The 20,601-nt window shown below is 46.9% G+C and overlaps 1 protein-coding gene across 1 annotated transcript in view; it reads right to left on the bottom strand.

Annotated features, from left to right (window-relative positions):
- The window catches only part of LOC142666122 (uncharacterized), a 57,060-nt gene extending 36,497 nt beyond the window's left edge, over nt 1-20,563 (bottom strand). The window contains exons 1-6 of the mRNA XM_075846095.1: nt 20,216-20,563; nt 7,067-7,230; nt 6,663-6,830; nt 6,455-6,578; nt 4,787-4,884; nt 4,519-4,633 (exon numbers count right to left, since the gene is read on the bottom strand). Coding sequence (XP_075702210.1) covers nt 4,519-4,633; nt 4,787-4,884; nt 6,455-6,578; nt 6,663-6,830; nt 7,067-7,144 — 583 coding nt within the window. The 5' untranslated portion in view covers nt 7,145-7,230; nt 20,216-20,563. The remainder of the gene's footprint in view (nt 1-4,518; nt 4,634-4,786; nt 4,885-6,454; nt 6,579-6,662; nt 6,831-7,066; nt 7,231-20,215) is intronic.
- Between the last annotated feature and the right edge of the window lie 38 nt (nt 20,564-20,601).

Raw genomic sequence — 20,601 nt, 5'->3', positions numbered from 1 at the left:
ACCATTTAGACCCAATAGTTTCTTCACAGAACTTATTTGAATTGGGTTGGGAATGAAAAAAAATATATATTTTTTCCAATAATATGTCATTTTAGCTCAAAAATTCTTTTTTTCACAAGAAATAAATTACTCCATTTTGTTGCCCAATTTTTCCTGAGTGCGGCAATACCCCATTTGTGGTGATAAACTGCTGTTTGGGCCCATGGGAGGGCTCAAAAGCAAAGGAGCGCTATTTGTTCTTTGGAGTCCAGATTTTGCTGGATTGGTTTTCGGGTGCCATGTCGCATTTGCAGAGCCCCAGAGGTATCAAAGCAATAGAAACCCACCAGAAGTGACCCCATTTTGGAAACTACACCCCTCAAGGAATTCATTTATGGGTGTTGTGACTATTTTGACCCCATAGTTTCTTCACAGAACTTATTTGAATTGGGCTGGGAATGAAAACAAAATTATTTTTGCAAATAATATGTCGTTTTGGCTGAAAATTTCTTATTTTCACAAGAAACAAAATACCCCATTCTGTTGCGCAATTTGTTCTGAGTGCCGCAATACCCCATTTGTTGTGACAAACTGCCGTTTGGGCCCATGGGAGGGCTCAGAAGGAAAGGACCACCATTTGGCCTACTGGGGATTTTCTAGTGCGAAGTCATGTATGCAGAAGCCCCTGAGGTACCAGTACAGTTGAAACCCGCAAGAAGTGACCCCGTTTTAAAAACGACACCCTTAAGGCATTCATCTGGAGGTGTAGTGAGCATTTTGACCGGAGACCTACACCCCATAAACTGTAATGTGGGTTCTCCTGGGTACGGCAATACCCTACATGTGGCTGTTATCAGCTGCCTAGGCACACAGCAGGGCTCAGAGGGGAAAGACGAGGGGGGATAAGCTGTGCGGGGGGCATCAGGGTAAGTAAAATTGGGGTAAATTATAAACCAAAGGATGTATGATAAATTTTAAAACACTCTTTCATACAGAGCTCTGGTTATTCGGGACACGTGTCACATTGATATATTGTGTCATCCCTTATAGCAGACTTTGCACCTCTTTTGACTTTTTCCCTTCTTGCCAGTTTTGGGAACTTCTCCTGGAAAGTGTTGCCGCCCTGGTACGATGCGTGTGGCCCCGCTTCCAGAAGTACTGGGTGCCCCCCCTTCTTGGTCCCTAAAGATTAGGTTCTTGATAATCACCTCTTGAAATTCCAGGAAAGTTCCCGTCTGGCCTGCACATCGACGTAGCACGTACGCATTGTACAAAGCCATCTGTATGATGTGCCCGGCCAGCTTCTTATACCACACCGCATGGCGCTGTAGGGCTTCAGGATTTGATCTGACAAGTCCACCCCTCCCATGTACCTATTGTAGTCCAGGATGCAGTCTGGTTTGGGGGTGGCCTTTCCTTCATATATCCTAAATTTGTAGGTATACCCTGATGCACTCTCGCAGCTTATATATCTTCACGCCATACCTTGCCCTCTTACCCGGCAGGTACTCGCGGAATTGAACCCTCCCTTTAAAATGTACCAGGGACTCATCAATAGAAATACACGTCTCGGGGGTGAATGCTTGGGAAAACCGGGCACTGAAACGGTCTAATAGGGGTCTCCGTTTATACAAACGGTCAAAACTGGAGTCATCTCGGGGTGGGCACGGCTCATTATCCGTATAATGTAAGAAGCGAAGTATTGCCTCATTTATTTATTTTTTTAGGTTCCAGTTCAGTTCTGAAGTTGCTTTGAGAGGCCCATATATTAGAAACCCCTATCACACACCCCATTTTAGAAACTAGACCCCTCAAAGTATTCACAACAGCATTTAGAAAGTTTATGAACCCTTTAGGTGTTTCACAGAAATTTAGAGCAAAGTAGAGGTGAAATTTACATTTTTTTTTTGTAAAGAAAATCCTCTTTTTACCATTTTTTTTACAACACAAAAGGATTTATCAGAGAAACGCAACTCAATACTTATTACCCAGATTCTGCAGTTTTGAGAAATATCCCACATGTGGCCCTAGTGCGGTAATGGACTGAAGCGCCGGCCTCCGAAGCAAAGGAGCACCCAGTGGATTATGAGACCTCTTTTTTATTAGGCACCATGTCCGGTTTGAAGAGGTCTTGTGGTGCCAAAACATTGGAAACCCCCCAAAAGTGACCCCATTTTGGACACTAAACCCCTTGAGGAATCCATTGTAGTTTTCTTGGGGTGCATGCGGCTTTTTGATCAGTTTTTATTCTATTTTTAGGTGGCGCGGTGACTAAAAAACTGAAATCCTACTATTGTTTTTTTGTTCTATTTTTTTTACAGCGTTCACCGTGCGCTATAAATGACACATTCACTTTATTCTGCGGGGCGATACGATTACGGCGATACCAGATGTTTATAGTTTTTTTTTATGTCTTATGGTGTTTGCACAATAAAATACGTTTTGTAATAAATCACTCACTTTTGGTATTACCTTATTCTAAGAGCCATAACGTTTTTTATTTTTCCATCAATAAAGCCGTGCGAGGACTTATTTTTTGCGTAACGAACTGTAGTTTCGATCAGGACCATTTTTCGGTAAATGCGACTTTTTGATCTCTTTTTATTCCATTTTTTGGGAGGTGAAGTGACCAAAGAATTGTGATTCTGGTACGGTTTATTATTATTTTCTTTTACGGCGTTCACCGCGCGGGATAAATAACGAAATAATTTTGTAGTTCAGGCCGTTACGGACGCGGCGATACCAATTATGTATAGTTTATTTGTTTGTTTATATATTTTTATTAATAATAAATGACTGATAAGGGAAAAGGGGGGATTTTTACTTTTAATACTTTTAAATCTTTTATTTTCTTATTTTTACACATCTTTTTTTAACTTTTTTTAAACTTTTTTACTTTGTCCCACTAGGGGACTTGAGGACAGGAGGCCCTGATCGCTATTCTAATACACTGCACTACATGCGTAGTGCAGTGTATTAGAACTGTCAGCTACTCACTGACAGCAAGCATTGTGGGTCCTGACGTTGTCAGGACCCACTAGGCTTTCGTCTATGGCATAGCCGGACGCCATTGTTTGGTGTCCGGTTGCCATAGTCACCATCGCCAGCCGCTATCGTGTAGCAGGCCGGCGATGGCAGCTTAACCCCTAAAAAGCCGCGAGCTCTATAGAATGCGGCTTTTAAGGGGTTAATCAGCGGGGACACAGCGATCGGTCCCCGCTGTAGGAGCTGTGACAGCTGCTGAACAAGACAGCAGCTGTCACAGCTCCTGTATGTGTCGGGAGGACGGCCGAAACGGCCGTTACTCCCGGGACGTACTATTCCGTCATGGAGCGAGAACAGGGCGCTTTCCATGACGTAATAGTACGTCACTGAGCGTTAAGGGGTTAACATGTCGATCGACCCTGTGATTTCCACAATTCCAAAACTTTTCCTTCTTGGTGTTGCAATTTTAATGTTGAGGATATAGGTGTAACCTGTCAGTGTAATCCTGCCTGTGATGATACTGAGAGAAATAAAAGGAAAAAGCACGGCGCTACATAGTGTAAGTAAGCCCAGAAGTAGCAGTCAGTAAAATACAAATGAATGCTCATCACAGGACCGTAGAACAATCGCGTTGAAATTGTTTGTAGGAGTGAGTGCTGCTGCCGAAATCCCAACCGGTCATGCCCATTGGCCACCGCAATGAAGACGATAACGTGGGAAAAACGGGAATAAGTACGGCGCTGCTTCTCAATGAAAGTACAAATGATGTAGAATGATGACGTTTATTGAACAATCCAGGCTACGCGTTTCAATGCTGCACCGGCATCTTCCTCAGGCCATATAGATTACAATACTAGCACCAATGCTTTAAATAAACCACGCGGTGAGAAAAAAAACGCCAATGTGATCAGGGTCAAAGTGCATCAGTGACGTAAACTGATGCACTTTGACCCTGATCACATTGGCGTTTTTTTTCTCACCGCGTGGTTTATTTAAAGCATTGGTGCTTGTATTGAAACGCATAGCCTGGATTGTTCAATAAACTTCATCATTCTACATCATTTGTACTTTCATTGAGAAGCAGCGCCGTATTTATTTCCGTTTTCCCATGTGATGATACTGGGATTACTGCGGAGAAGCGATCTCTAAAGAACAGGAAGGATCAGTCTCTTATTAATGGTGGATCCTGTGTTATCTACATATAGGGGTTACCTGTCAGTGTAATCCTGCCTGCGATGATAAAGAGATGACTGCTTGGAAATTATCTCTACAGAACCAGTAAGGATCAGTCTAATATGGATGGTGGATCCTGTGATGATAATGAGATGACTGCTGAGAAGTGATCTCTACTGCTCCCTAAAATCTGATACTAAGCCTAGTGCATGACCGGATCCATAGATCACCTTGTAGAGAACTTCTATGTGCAGTCACAGCTCCCTCAGGTCCTGCACTATGTATAACACATTGTCTAAAGTGTTACTGTAATGTAGAACTAAGGAGGAACCTCACCTTAACAAACCTCCCAATTCACTTTCTCAATTCATTATTACTGACCTGTGGTAACACCTCCTGGAATTTCCTCCTCCACTTCACTGTTACACGGTTGATCGCCCCTCACCTGCTCTTCTTCTTCTTCATCCTCCACTTTAATATTAGTCAAATCTTCCCCCTGATTTCACATATGTAACAATTCAGTACAATACAGCAGAGAGTGCGAAGAATCTAACAGATCAACATAAGAAACCACCAAAATCTATGACCGCAGGACCAAAAAACTCCGCACCCCCTATATAGACCTGGTATAGGGCTCAGCTTCATCTACCTGATGATTCTCTGGGACATTGTGATTTTCCTCTTGACAGTCCTGGGAATACAGAGGACTGGGACATCTCTCTGGTGGATTTCTCCTACTGGATCCATCTGTAGGAAACACACAGTGACTGAATACATGACTACTGTATATCTGTCTATATATCACACACTTCTCTCTACACTTCTATGTTTATTGATCAGAGCCGTAATTACAATGCAGAGGTCCTCACTACCTGTGTCGATGTAAAGGAGACTGTGGCCTACCAGAGCGAACGGCGGGGCACCATTGGCTCCCTGCTCAGCCATAGTATTTAACTGTATCTGCACTCTGTGGAGGCGGATACACATGAAAGTGGCGGGACACAGGACGCCTCTATTTTGAAAGTTCCCTGCAACCAAAAAACATTGTCAGGGTGTCACCTACTTATTAGCCTCTTAAAGTCTGTGTACACCTCTGTAGGCACTATTTTCTATACATTTTTATTAACCCCTTCATGACAGCCATATGGCTATATTAGTTCCAACTGCTGATGCCCCAGGCAGTTGTCACATAAATAAACATTGGCAGAATGGAACGGGGTTTAATATGTGCAGCGCTGCACTTTCAGGTATGCCAACTCTCTCCACAAGTGCCGACACATCTCCCCCTTAGTTTCATAAAACTTAGATGCTAAACCCCTGCAGATAGCACCTCACTCCAACCCTGTAGATAGCACCTCATCCCAACCCTGTAGATAGCACCCCACCCCAACCCTGTAGATAGCACCTCATCCCAACCCTGTAGATAGCACCTCACCGCAACCCTGTAGATCGCATCTCACCCCAACCCTGTAGATCGCATCTCACCCCAACCCTGTAGATAGTGCCTCACCCCCCCTGTAGATAGTGCCTCACCCCCCCCCTAGATAGTGCCTCACCCCCCCCCCCGTAGATAGTGCCTCACCCCCCCCCCCGTAGATAGTGCCTCACCCCCCTGTAGTTAGCACAACCGTCCCCCCCTGTAGATAGCACCTCATCTAGGAGCGGAATCTTTTGCCAGAGCAATGCAGTCAATTTGGCTGGGAATTGTGATTTTAGAGGGAGCCCCTGACGTCTCTGTCCATATATGGGCAGTCACGTCAGGGACTCCTCCGGGAGTAGAATCCATGGCCTATTTTTGACCTGTTGAAGATAGAAGCATTTCTCAAATCTGGGTATGTGCACATGGGGCAGTTTAGCTGTAGATTTTCTGCAAAGTATTTAATTGCGGGAAAATCTGCAGCGTATTACAGTAGCAGCAATGAGGATGAGATTTCAACAAATCTCATCCATGAGCTGCGCAGAAAATACACAAAAAAGTGCGGTGCAGATTCTCAATCTATAACATGTGAATATCTCGTGAAAGCGCTGCAGAATTTCCACACAGTTTTTACACCGTGTGTGGACATATCATAAGTGGGAATAAGATTTTACTTATCAAAGTCATTGTGAGATTGTTTTTTCGGAACATATTGTTCTTTATATTAGTGGTAAATTTTGCTCCATACATTATGTGTTACATAGTTAATAAGGATGAAAAGAGACACAAGTCCATCAAGTCCTACCTATAATCCGACCGTGTTGATCCAGAGGAAGACAAAACCTCCCATGAGATGTCTCATTAGAGGCAAAACATATATATATATCCGTCTCTTCTCACCTGGTGATGTGCGCGGCCGGTAGTTCCCCATCATGACCTCCTGGTACAGATCCTTCTGTCCTTCTAGATACTCCCACTCCTCCATGGAGAAATAGACAGTGACGTCCTGACACCTTATAGGAACCTGACACACACAATGATACAGTCATCACCCAGACACCTCCAGTGCTGTTACTGTAGAATTTCCCAGCATTCCCAGCAGTGTCACCTCTCCAGTCAGCAGCTCCGTCATCTTGTAGATCAGTTCTAAGATCTTCTTCTCATGTATCCGGGAGTGAGGGGGAGGCTCTGTGATGGGACTACTGCTCCATCCTCCTGACTCATGGATGATGGGAGTCGTACAGTCACCCGATGTCTTCTTCACTATTGTGTACTCCTGTGTATGGAGAGAGACACTTAGAGAACTGAACACAGTATTCCCCCCTCAGTAGAAAGAGGGAGATTGTGACCCCGCTGTATAGAGCTCTAGTGACCCCACATCTGTAATACTGGAGACCTCACCTACAAAAACACATTGAGAAAATAGAACGAGGCCAAAGACGACTACAAGACTGGTGGAAGGTCTGAAAAATAAAACTATAATAAAGAGCAGAGGAATGTAGAAAAGTTTACCTCTCCGCTCAACAGGTAGATGATCTCCAAGGTGAAGTCTAATATTCTTCTGCTCATCTCATTCCTGTGCTTGTCCATCCCTGGTGGGTCATTCAGGAGAAGGAACGTTGTGGAGGAGAAGATGAGAAAACTGGAGGAACTGGAGGATCTAGTACTGCAGACGTCTTTATGAAGAAAGGAGAAGATGGAAATCATACAGGGGACAACATCATGTGTGACACACAGAACCTCACTTATTGATCATTGAGAGAATCAGTTTCTCAGAGCCGTCACCACATGGAATAAAGGGGTATTCCCAACACGGACATTTCTCCCCAGGATATGCCAGAAATGTCCACCTCTGGCCGTGCTCGGCTGTTTCTGGACCTCCTATACAGGTGAATGGAGAGAGTCGTGCACATGTGTGGTCACCTCTCCATTCATTCTCTACCTGGATGTAGTCATCACCTCACCAGGCGGATCGGGGGACCCCCATTCTCAACATAGAGGTGGGACCCCTATATATCAGATATTTATGACGTATCCCTCAGATGAGAAGAGTAAAATTAAGACATTTCCCCCAGACAATGAAGACCTGACTCCTGACACATGGCGGATACTGGGGAGACATTGCTGACATCTCACAAGACACGGTGCACACTATGCAGTCAGTGTTTTATATGAACTGTGAAGTTCTGACATTATATATAGCAATGCACAATGAATCGAAACTTCGATACGGTTTCGATAACATTCCCCCCCTAAATGGTTCGATACTGTTATTTCATGTATTTCGATACGAAGCTGTGCGGTCGCACAGTTAAGTATAGTAACACATGAATGTATGAGAGCGGGGCTGCGGCTGTGTAATAAGGCCATCGCCGCGCTCTTGAGTCCTGACATGTGCGCGCCGTCAGGATGATGCGATGCGGCCGGCGCTGCACTAATGAGTGGTGGCACTGAAGACAAAACATGGCGGGCGCACTACAAAACATCCCCATGTTCTGTCTTCAGTGCCTGAACCGCCGCTCATTAGTGCAGCGCCGGCCGCATCACCTCATGCTGACCGCGCGCGCACCCATTGTCAGGAGCGGGGCAATGGCTGTATTACACAACCGCAGTCCCGCTGTAACGGCGAGAAATCAGAGAAACCTCATCTCCGCCGCTATTCCCCTGAATGCTGCGATCAAAGCGGACTGCAGCATTCAGGGGAAAATCAGAAGGGGGGGATGCCCGTTGGATCGCATCAGAGGAATCACTGTGACGCGATTGAGGGACATACCATATATGGGCAGACAGCCCAGGGTCCATTGAAGGACCCCAGGGCTGTCTGACCATATTTCCTGTTGTTAGGGCATACTTAGGTATCTCCTAACAACTTCCTGTGTACTATCCGTATATAAATATATGCCAGTACATTAAAGAGACTCTGTCACCACATTATAAGTGCCCTGTCTCCTACATAAGGAGATCGGCGCTGTAATGTAGGTGACAGTAATGCTTTTTATTTTAAAAAACTATCTATTTTCACAACGTTAGGAGCGATTTTGGTTTATGCTAATGAGTTTCTTAATGCCCAAGTGGGCGTATTTTTACTTTCGACCAAGTGGGCATTGTACAGAGGAGTGTATGACGCTGACCAATCGGCATCATGAACTCCTCTCCATTCATTTAGACAGCAGAATCGCGTTCTTACTAGAACATGATCTGCAGCCACATACACAGTGTCCAGATAATGAATACACATGACCATCGCGATTCTGAGATTGCTTTCTCGTGACATATTGTACTTTAAAGGGAATGTGTCGCTAGAAATAAAAAAAATTTTTTTTAAAGGACGAGTGTCACAGGAAAAATTTTTTTTAGATCAATTTGCTTTTACTGTTTTATTCAAAATTTTTTTATTTATGTGTGTTTGTGTTTTACTTTTTTACTTACTCTTGTCTATGGGGGCTGCCATTATTTTTTCCATCTATGTATGTGTCGATTAACGACACATACAGACATGGAATACGGCACATACAGCCCCATAGTGAATGCGAACGGGGCCCGTTCCATCCACTATGCTGTATGCCGTCTGGGTGGGAACGGCGCATGCGCCGCTCCCACACAGTCCAAATTGAAGGTCTTCGGCCGAGCGACGTCCGGCAGCATTTTCTGCTTCTAAAAAGCATAGAATTTTTTCAAGGAATAAATGAGAAAAAGCACCCCAACATTTGTAAAGCAATTTCTTCTGATTACGGCAATAACCCATAAATGGTAATAAACTGCTGTTTAGACCCACGGCAGGGCTCAGAAGGGAATGAGAACCATTTGAAGCACAGCTTTTGTTCGGAAGGTTTTCGGGTGCCATGTCGCATTTTCAGAGCTCCTGAGGTACCAGTACAGTGGAAACACCAAAGAAGTGACCCCCATTTTGGAAACTGCTCCCCTCAAAGAATTTATCTAGGTGTGTGATCACTTTTATGACCCCATATTTTTGGGGGCTGAATTTAGTAGAAATCTGCCATTAAAAATAAAATGTTAAATTTTTCACAAATGCGTCATTTATAGGACAGATTTTTCAGACACAGCATGTAAGTGCAGGAAGATACCTCAATGTTTATTGGGATTTTTCCTCTGAGTTTAGAAATAGCCCCAAAGTGGTCTAAATAGGTTGTCTGGACACCTAGCAGTGCCTGGAAGTGAAGAAGCACCACAAGGATTTTGACGCCTTATTTTTACTTGGATGATTTTTGGCCACAAGCATAGGCCTGAAAAAATTGTGCAGATCATACACATTTGTTAGAGTATTAGGTATTCATCTAGGGGTATAGAGGGGTTTTTTTTTTTGGTTTTTTTTTTTTAGAGTTACCCATTTTTAAAATTGGACAAAGACCAGAATGATAAAGGGAGGTGTGGGGGTTTTAAAAGTATAACATTTTTAATCCAGGGAGGTATGGTAGATGTAGAAGCACTCCTTCATGCACAGTCCGGGTTTACGGATACCCCTTTTTGTGCAGACACGGCACCTTTTCTGTGCCCTGCCTTTTTTTGCTGTAGCTGGCACTTCAATAGAAAAGTGCTGCCCAGGAACAATTCGGCAAATATTACTTGGAGCAGCAGACGTTTCCCCCACTTCGTCTCTAAATAAAAGAAATTTTATAATTTTCTCTTGGTACTCAAAGTATGTACCCAGATTGCCAGCTTTCCTAAAAATTAAAAAGGAGTTATATAGTGCCAGCTGGACAAGGTACACTGCCAATTTCTTGTACCAGATTTTACTCTCTCATATGGCACTATATGGTTTCAACACCTGGTCATTCAGGTCAACCCCCCCCCCCCCCACATGAATTTATTGTATGCCTGAATGCACACAGGCTTCATTGTGGATGATGTGAATCCACGTGTGGGGACAGGGGTGCAGCTGGCGTCATGTATAGATGTCAGCATACAAACCTCTTTTTTGTCTCTAAATTTTAGACACGGGATCCCATCCTGCAAATATGCCCTGCTTTCGCCAATTTGCAGGGATTGGCTGATGAGGGTCTTGGGAAGGTGCCTCTGATTTTTTTGCACCATCCCACTGTTTTTTTGTCTTTTAGACATTTTCACAGGGGTACACTTGTGTACCAGTTGTCCAAGTACAAGTTGTACCCCTGATCAAGCAGTGGGTGCAGGAGGTTCCACACTATCTTCCCTGTTGTGGACAGGACGGGGGGACAATTTGGGGGCTGTATTGTCCTGTCCTTCCACTCATAAATCCGGAAAGAGTGTGTGTATCCGGTGTTCGATTCACACAGTTTATACATTTTTATCCCGTACCTGGCTCGCTTATTTGGTAAATATTGGCGAAACTTCAGCCTGCCCTTGAAGTGCACCAGGGATTCATCTATAGATATTTGTTTTTGAGGGGGTGTAGACTGATGAAAAATATTGGGATAAAATGTTAATGAGGGGCCTAATTTTAAAAAGTCTATCGAAGTTTAGGTCATCCGCAGGGGGGCATTGGGAATTGTCACTAAAGTGAAGAAATTTATGGAGGGCCTCAAAGCAGGATCTGGTCATAGTATTGCGGTACAGTTGACAATGATAGAGAATGTCCATGGACCAGTAGGATTTCACTTCTGGCTTTTTAGTGAGACTCATGTTGAGGACTAACCCCCAATACTTGTGCATTTCTTCACAATTAGTCGGTTGCCACCGATTGGCCTGGGCATGAAAGGCGTTGGGGTGTTCCGAAATAAACTGCTGGGCGTAAATGTTAGTTTGATCAACTATGAGCTGGATCAAATTGTCGGTCAAGAACAATTTGAAAAATCCAATAATAGGCAGCCCTTCTGTCTGCACGTGAATGCCTGCCGCAGCAGTAAATTCTGGGATTTGGGGTGTGTAATTGGTTGGGGTTGACCAATCACTGCTGACTGTACCAGGGTCCGGCAGAACGGCAGTTTCAGGGTCAGGCAGAACCTGGGCACTAACCCTCCTGCGACTACGAGGAGGTTCCTCACTGTCACTGGAGGAGGAGGAGAGAAAGAACTGTGGTTCCTCACCACTCGCGGAGTCCGTATCGGACGCGATCATGGCATACGCCTCTACATCGGTGTAAAGTCTCACTGCCATTTTGGGTGTGTGTGTGTGTATATATATATATATATATATATATATATATATATATGTATATATATATAGTGTTTACACACACGTAGCTCAGAGAACTGTAACAAAGTCTAACAAAGATTTTTTTGTTTTTGTTTTATAGCACTAAGGCTGGATTCACACGCACGTGTATTGCGTCCGTGCGGGCCGCGTGGTTTTCACGCGCCATGCACAGACCAATACAAGTCTATGGGGCAGTGCAGACAGTCCGTGCTTTTTGCGCAGCGTTTGTCCGCTGCGTAAAAAGTGCGACATGGTCAATATCTCGGCGTATTTTGCGCATCACGCACCCATTGAAGTCAATGGGTGCGTGAAAAACACGCAGGTCGCACGGAAGCATTTCCGTGCGAACTGCCTGTTTCGCGCACCAGCTGTCAAAAGGATGAATGTAAACAGAAAAGCACCACGTGCTTTTCTGTTTACAAACATCCGAATGGCGTGTCATAATGATGGCGGCTGCGCGAAAACCACGCAGCCACGTATCATATGATGCTGCCTCACGGAGCAGGTAAGTGGCTTTTGCGCAGGCAAAACGCTGCATGTTTTGCGTGTGCAAAAACGCCACGCACGTCTGAATCAGCCCTTAGTAAAACTTACTAATGGACACTGAGGCGGACTGACTCGGACGCTACGTATTGACACTGACAATGGATTGTCGCTGACTAACTGACACTTAGGCTGGGTTCACACGACCTATTTTCAGGCGTAATGGAGGCGTTTTACGCCTCGATTTACGCCTGAAAACACGGCTCCAATACGTCGGCAAATATCTGCCCATTAATTTCAATGGGTTTGCCGATGTACTGTGCCGGCGACCTGTCATTTTACGCATCGCTGTCAAAAGATGGCGCGTAAAATAACAGCCTTGGCAAAGAAGTGCAGGACACTTCTTGGGACGTAATTGGAGCCATTTTTCATTGAATCCAATGAAGAACAGCTCCAAATTACATCCGTAATGGACGCCCCGCAAAACGCGAGTGCGAGCAATTACGTCTGAAATGCAGGAGCTGTTTTCTCCTGAAAACAGCTCCGTAATTTCAGCCGTAAATGCAGTTATCGTGTGCATATGCCCTTACTGACAAGTGACGCGGTTGACAGTAATGGATTGACGCTGACAACGGATTGACGCAGACTAACTGACAACGGACACTGACTCACACTGACGCGACAAATTGTCGTAGACGAGTAAATACCTACGAACTAAATCAAATTATTATTTGTGATCAAAAAATAAAATATCTCCCTTATACACTGGGAGGTGGTGGGGAACAGGGGAAGTGAAAATTAGGGGTTATTCACTATTTTCACTGACTACACGATACAGGCTCTGATCTCTCCAACTACTAAACACCAACTAAGAGATTAGAGCCTGTATCCTGTATTTTTCACCCGCCCTGCAAGAAAACGCACTGTGATTGGTGGGTCTGAACAGACCCACCAATCACAGCTCTCGCCGGCAATTGACCAATAGCAGCAGTCCATGGCCGGTCACATGGGACATGGGGGAAAGGAGGGGGACCTTTGTAACCGTTCCCGGACTGTACTACGAGTCCCGGGAACGGTTTTATAAACTTTTTACAGTTATAACAATGTGATCGGTGGATCTGTGCAAAACCACCGACCACATCGACTGCCAGCATCGGACCGCTAATCGGGGTCCGTTGCCGGTGACTCAGGAGTGTTAGCTGTCAGGGACAGCTTCTATCCCAGTTCCCGGCGCACACAGCCACCGGCTGTGTACACCGGGAACTATTCAGTAACTCTACGTCCTCGTGCGGGAAGTAACCTCCCGCAATGACGTACAGTTACTTACTCGTGCGGGTAGGGGTTAATAGACAACTGGGCGTGTTTACTTTTGACCAACTGGGCGTTGTACAGAGGACTGTATGACACTGACCAATCAGCTTAATACACTTCTCATTGTTCCAGCCCAGCTTCTATCACTGCACATTCACGCTGTAACAATGAGAAGTGTATGATGCCGATTGGTCACTGATTGGTCAGCGTCATACACTCCTCTGTACAACGCCCAGTTGGTCAAAAGTAAAAACACGCCTAGTTTACATTACAGCGCCGATCAGATTATGTAGGATAGGGCATTTATAATCTGGTGACAGATCCTCTTGAACCTCCATGTGCCTCACATTAATAGTAATTAACCCCATCATGTACCTCACACATCAACCCATTATGACTGAGAAACATGATGGGGTTAATTACTATTAATGAGGCACATGGAGGTTAAATTCATCATCACACCTCGCGTCTCACATCAGAAAATGGAAGAACTTTTTTTTTTATTACTGTTGGCAAAGTATCGTTTTGGTATCGAAATCGCAATACTACACAAAGTATCGGTATCGGAGTCCAAATTCTGGTATCGTGACAACCCCTGTTTTGTGGGATAAGATTCAGTATAAACTTGTATTTGACTCATTTAACCCCTTCCTGCACAGGACATTTACCGCTCAGGAATCGTTCACATGACATTGGGAAGACCGGACACCTGCTGCAAAGGTCGGAAACCTGAGAGAACTGCTATTAAGGCCATTTATGTACTTAGATTCTGGAGTCGCTATAGACTACAGGATCTAAGATGTAAGAAAGAGGGTGGTCCTTCCTGACAGCTCAATAGATGGTTGTCATGGCAGCATGGGGGGGGGGTAATGAAGGTCCGCCATCTTTCTGCTCCTATAAACCCTTTAATATTAATCACGATATATTGCGACATTAGTATTACAGTGAATTGTAAGCGATCTAATCGCTAGTTCAAGTCCCTCAGAACAGTAATTCATTTTTTTAGAAAAAAAGTCAAATAAAGTTTTAATTTATGTATAAAAAATGCAATTTTTTTTTTAAATAACCTCCTCAAACACTTTTCCCATTTTTACTCTAAAGTAACGTAAATAACATAAACATAACTAATATAACCGCATCCGTAAAAGTCAGAACGATAACAATATAATGTTATTTAACCCGCACGGTGAACGCCGTAAATTTCTTTTAAGAAATAAAATAAAAAAACACTAGCAGCTCTAAAAAAATATAAAAAAAATGATTATAAAACTATCAAAAACTGCAGCTCGTCCCCCAAAAATATAAGCCCTCACTCCGCTACATCGACGGAAAAATAAAAAAGTTCTGGTTCTGATTATACATAGTTGCCAACATTTACATTTTTTTCCAAGGACAATTAGGGTGTGGATTCTTTGGTGGGTGTCTTATGGGGCGTGGTTTATCTCATGGGTGTGGCTAATGGGGCATGGTTTTCTTCCCAGAATTTCTGCATCCAAATACACAAACAAAAACGTCTGCACTAGTTTGGCTGACAACCACTATGGTGGCCGGTATCTCTCTGGTTATCTGTTTTTTTACAGGCAGGTGATGTCTCACTTTATCACTAGGGCGAGGTGATATGTGCTGACCACTACTGGCAGCGTAAATACCAGCGCAGATAGCGTCACACTGTAGATAGTGTGCTCCTTGTAGATGGTGCTCCACACTGCCCCCTGTAGAGAGGGCCACACACAGCGCCCCTTGTAGATGGCACTCCACACTGCCCCTGTAGATCGATCCACACACGGCCCCCTGTAGAAAGCGCCACACACGGCCCCCCTGTAGATAGCGACACACACGGCCCCCTTGTAGATAGCGACACACACACGGCCCCCCTGTAGATAACGACACACACACGGCCCCCCTGTAGATAGCGACACACACACGGCCCCCTGTAGATAGCGACACACACACGGCCCCCCTCTAGATAGCGACACACACACGGCCCCCCTCTAGATAGCGACACACACACGGCCCCCCTGTAGACAGCGACACACACACGGCCCCCTGTAGATAGCGACACACACACGGCCCCCCTGTAGATAGCGACACACACACGGCCCCCCTGTAGATAGCGACAAACACGGCCCCCCTGTAGATAGCGACACACACGGCCCCCCTGTAGATAGCGACACACACGGCCCCCCTGTAGATAGCGACACACAGCCCCCCTGTAGATAGCGACACACACAGCCCCCCTGTAGATAGCGACACACACAGCCCCCCTGTAGATAGCGACACACAAAGCCCCCCTGTAGATAGCGACACACACAGCCCCCCTGTAGATAGCGACACACACACACAGCCCCCCTGTAGATAGCGACACACACACACAGCCCCCCTGTAGATAGCGACACACACACACAGCCCCCCTGTAGATAGCGACACACAAACACAGCCCCCCTGTAGATAGCGACACACAAACACAGCCCCCCTGTAGATAGCGACACACACACACACAGCCCCCCTGTAGATAGCGACACACAAAGCCCCCCTGTAGATAGCGACACACACACACAGCCCCACTGTAGATAGCGACACACACACAGCCCCCCTGTAGATAGCGACACACACACACAGCCCCCCTGTAGATAGCGACACACACACAGCCCCCTGTAGATAGAGACACACACACACACACACACAGCCCCCCTGTAGATAGCGACACACACACACACACACAGCCCCCCTGTAGATAGCGACACACACACACAGCCCCCCTGTAGATAGCGACACACACACACACAGCCCCCCTGTAGATAGCGACACACACACACACAGCCCCCCTGTGGATAGCGACACACACACACAGCCCCCCTGTAGATAGCGACACACACACACAGCCCCCCTGTAGATAGCGACACACACAGCCCCCTGTAGATAGCTACACACACAGCCCCCTGTAGATAGCGCCACACACAGCCCCCTGTAGATAGCGCCACACACAGCCCCCTGTAGATAGCGCCACACACAGCCCCCTGTAGATAGCGCCACACACAGCCCCCTGTAGATAGCGCCACACACAGCCCCCTGTAGATAGCGCCACACACAGCCCCCTGTAGATAGCGCCACACACAGCCCCCTGTAGATAGCGCCACACACAGCCCCCTGTAGATAGCGCCACACACAGCCCCCTGTAGATAGCGCCACACCCTCCTTGTACATAGTGCCACACTGGGCCGGCCTTAGAGGTGTGCAACCTGTGTCATTGCACAGGGCGCATCACTCCAGCAGGTGGAAGGGGGGCGCTGTGCTGGCTCCCTTCCCCTGTTTGTTTCAGAAGCGCCTGGGCCCGGCGACTCAGCAGATGCCTTTCCACCCAGGCGCTTCTTCCCTCAGCTTCTTCCCTCAGCTTCTTCTCTCGCAACTGGCGTAGCAGCCATAGCGGTGACACCGGGAATGAAGATGCCCGTGCTGCCCTTCGGGGCGCCGACCCCCCCTCCCTCCCCATGGCCGGCGGAACTACTAGCAGCTGCTATAGCTGTAGTGATGCCACATTCAATAGTATCTGCGTCCTTAGGACACAGGTACTATTGAATTCTATAGCAAAGCAGGAAGATATCTCCTTGCTCTGCTATCTGCATAAATGGACAGAGACATCAGGGGCTTCTCCTGGAGTGGAATCCCCCGTCACAGTGTCAGAAACGCTGTGGACGGGGATTCCACTTCTGGATTTGCCCCAGATGCTCTTTCAGGGAGCTACAGTAGCGCTATCTACAGGAAGAGGGGGGGGGGGTGCTATCATCTACAAGGGGACCCCGTGGGACTACCTACAAAGGGGGCTGCGTGGGACTACCTACAAAGGGGGCTGCGTGGGACTACCTACAAAGGGGGCTGCGTGGGACTACCTACAAAGGGGGCTGCGTGGGACTACCTACAAAGGGGGCTGCGTGGCACTACCTACAAAGTGGGCTGCGTGGCACTACCTACAAAGTGGGCTGCGTGGCACTACCTACAAAGTGGGCTGCGTGGCACTACCTACAAGGGGGCTGCGTGGCACTACCTACAAGGGGGCTGCGTGGCACTACCTACAAGGGGGCTGCGTGGCACTACCTACAAGGGGGCTGCGTGGCACTACCTACAAGGGGGCTGCGTGGCACTACCTACAAGGGGGCTGCGTGGCACTGCCTACAAGGGGGCTGCGTGGCACTACCTACAAGCGGGCTGCGTGGCACTACCTACAAGGGGGCTGCGTGGCACTGCCTACAACGGGGCTGCGTGGCACTACCTACAAGCGGGCTGCGTGGCACTACCTACAAGCGGGCTGCGTGGCACTACCTACAAGGGGGCTGCGTGGCACTACCTACAAGGGGGCTGCGTGGCACTACCTACAGGGGAATCTGTGATTGGTGGACTGATGGTCATTTTACTGTGAGTGGAGGGCTAATGGTCATTTCACTGTGAGTGGAGGGCTAATGGTCATTTCACTGTGAGTGGGGGACGAATGGTCATTTCACTGTGAGTGGGGGGATAATGGTCATTTCACTGTGAGTGGGGGACTAATGGTCATTTCACTGTGAGTGGGGGACTAATGGTCATTTCACTGTGAGTGGGGGACTAATGGTCATTTCACTGTGAGTGGGGGGATAATGGTCATTTCACTGTGAGTGGGGGACTAATGGTCATTTCACTGTGAGTGGGGGACTAATGGTCATTTCACTGTGAGTGGAGGGCTAATGGTCATTTCACTGTGAGTGGGGGGCTGATTATCATTTCACTGTGAGTGGCGGGCTGATGGTCTTCAAGTGGTTTCCACCTCTGACCTCCAATTAAAGTTAATAGGAGGTAGAAAATACCTGCGACGTTTATTTGTAGCTTTTTTGCCTGCATCTTTTGCGTTAGTTTCAACGGCATAAAAAATCACGCAAAATTCCATCAGGAATGTTAAGGCAGATTTTGAATTGCCTTACAAAAAACGCTGTGTGAACATATTCTCAGTGTAGTGCTTGTTTTTAGCTGTTTTCTGTCTTTCTTGAAACAATTTTGGGTAGGGGTCCTGAGGAAATTTTATTTCTCCAGTGGTGCCTCGAGTCCGAAAAGGTTGGGAAACTCTGCACTAGGCTACAGGATCACGCCGGCCTACGCAAGGATCCCGTCGCGGAGCAGCTCAGTTCCTCTTGTGATCTAGGGGAGTATAATTCTTTTGTGTTTGGGGCACTGTCTACATGGGGAGGTGGGGGGCTGTATGGCACGGTCTACAGGGAGGGGGTGGGCGATTATGGCACCGTCTACAGGGAGGGGGTGGGGGATTATGGCACGGTCTACAGGGAGGGGGTGGGGGATTATGGCACGGTCTACAGGGAGGGGGTGGGGGATTATGGCACGGTCTACAAGGAGAGGCTGTATGGCACAATCTTCAGGGGGGACTGTCTACAAGGGGGGCTGTGTGTGGCAGCCAGGGGAGGGTGGAATTATACTGTGTGGAGGCCACTAAGTGGACATTATACTGTGCATGGGCACTACAAGGGGCAATATACTGTGTGTGGCACTTAGCGGGCATGATACTGTATCCTTAAAGGCATAATAATATATTATTAAATATTATTATACTGTATGGGGGGCACAAAGGGGCATTATACTGTGTGGGGGCACTATATAGGGCTTTATACTGTGGGGGCCATTATTTTATTATGAAGGGGTGTGGAGCCGAATGATAATTTTGCACGGGGCACCATCTATCCTAAAGCCGGCCCTGGTGCCACACACATCCCCTTGTACATAGTGACGCACACCCCTCCCTATAGACAGGCCATTGGGGCTCCCCCTGAGAGTAGAATCCCCAGTCAGAGGGTTGCCGATTGTCTGGCCGGGTATTCCGCTCCCGGAGGAGTGAATGGCAGAGCAGGGAGCGGAGAGTTTCCTGCTCCGCCACAGTATTCAGTAGTACCTGCGTCCTGAGGATGAAAAATACAATTGAAAATGGCTGGGACAGTTATTTGCCGGGACTGTCTCTGTAAATTTGGGACAGTCCCGGCAAATTCAGGACTGTTGGCAACTATGAGAATATGGCGACACTAAATAACATTGTTTTCTAACAAAAAATTATTTCTATGTAAATATCGCACATCATGAAAAAAACCATAGAAATTTGGTATCGTCCGGCAGAATGTAATCCTCGCACCGCGGGACCGGCAGAAAAATAACCAAGAAATAGATCTGAGGGAACAACTAAACCCGTCCTGGTCATTAAGGGGTTAACCTGCGGTGCGGATTATAGACACGCAGGATATCGCATTGTTCCCAGAATCCTCTGCGGCTCCACCGCGTGTTCACAGCAACGATGCAGGTTACACGTATATAAAACAGAAGGCATCATGTGACCCCTGCAGCCAATCACAGGCTGGAGAGGTCACATGTCATTATAGGGGTCACCTGGACACGGCCGGAAGAGCAGGGACGTGTTGCTATGGTAACGCTGGGAGAGGTGGGGATCGGCCTTGTTGTATTTCTGGAGTAGATATTCGGGAGGATTATACGTCCACCATTTGGGGCGAATATTCGGGGTGATTTCCTTGCGTGTTGTGGGTCGTATTCGCTGCGTGTGAACAGTCCCTTAAACCGCACGGTGAACGACATTAACAAGAAACGTATAAAAGTCAGTGAATAAGTTGTATGTCCCGAATATTATGTCATTACAAAACACGACTCGTCCCACAAAACACCCGACCACTACAAAGACCAGAAATAACTACTTACCCCAAAGAGGCCGGCACTGGAGGGGTTAAATCCCGGCTAGGAGTCCAGTGGGCGGGGTCACTCAATGATTGACAGCTCTCTCTACATACACTCATACAGGGGTGACTGATAACAGAGAGAACACCCGACCGGCGCTGTTCTCTACCTCCTACACGGCAACAGCTGAAGGACCTGTGAAGACGTCACCACCACGTGACAGGACCAGGAGGGGCGGAGCTCAGCAATACAGAGAAGTGGTGGATGAAGGACCTGTGATATTAAGATCACATGACAGCTGTATCAGGAAGCGGAGCTTAAAAGTTGGAAGTTTGAGCGATGTATGAAGGACCTGTGATGATCGAGTGACGAAGGGTTATGAGGATCATGTGACCGATGAAAGAGTGATC

This window comes from Rhinoderma darwinii, chromosome 1 (genome assembly GCF_050947455.1).
Source record: "Rhinoderma darwinii isolate aRhiDar2 chromosome 1, aRhiDar2.hap1, whole genome shotgun sequence".
In the NCBI taxonomy this organism is placed as follows: Eukaryota; Metazoa; Chordata; class Amphibia; order Anura; family Rhinodermatidae; genus Rhinoderma; species Rhinoderma darwinii.
Note: the sequence above shows the minus strand (reverse complement) of the source record. Positions and strands in the feature narration are given on the sequence as shown.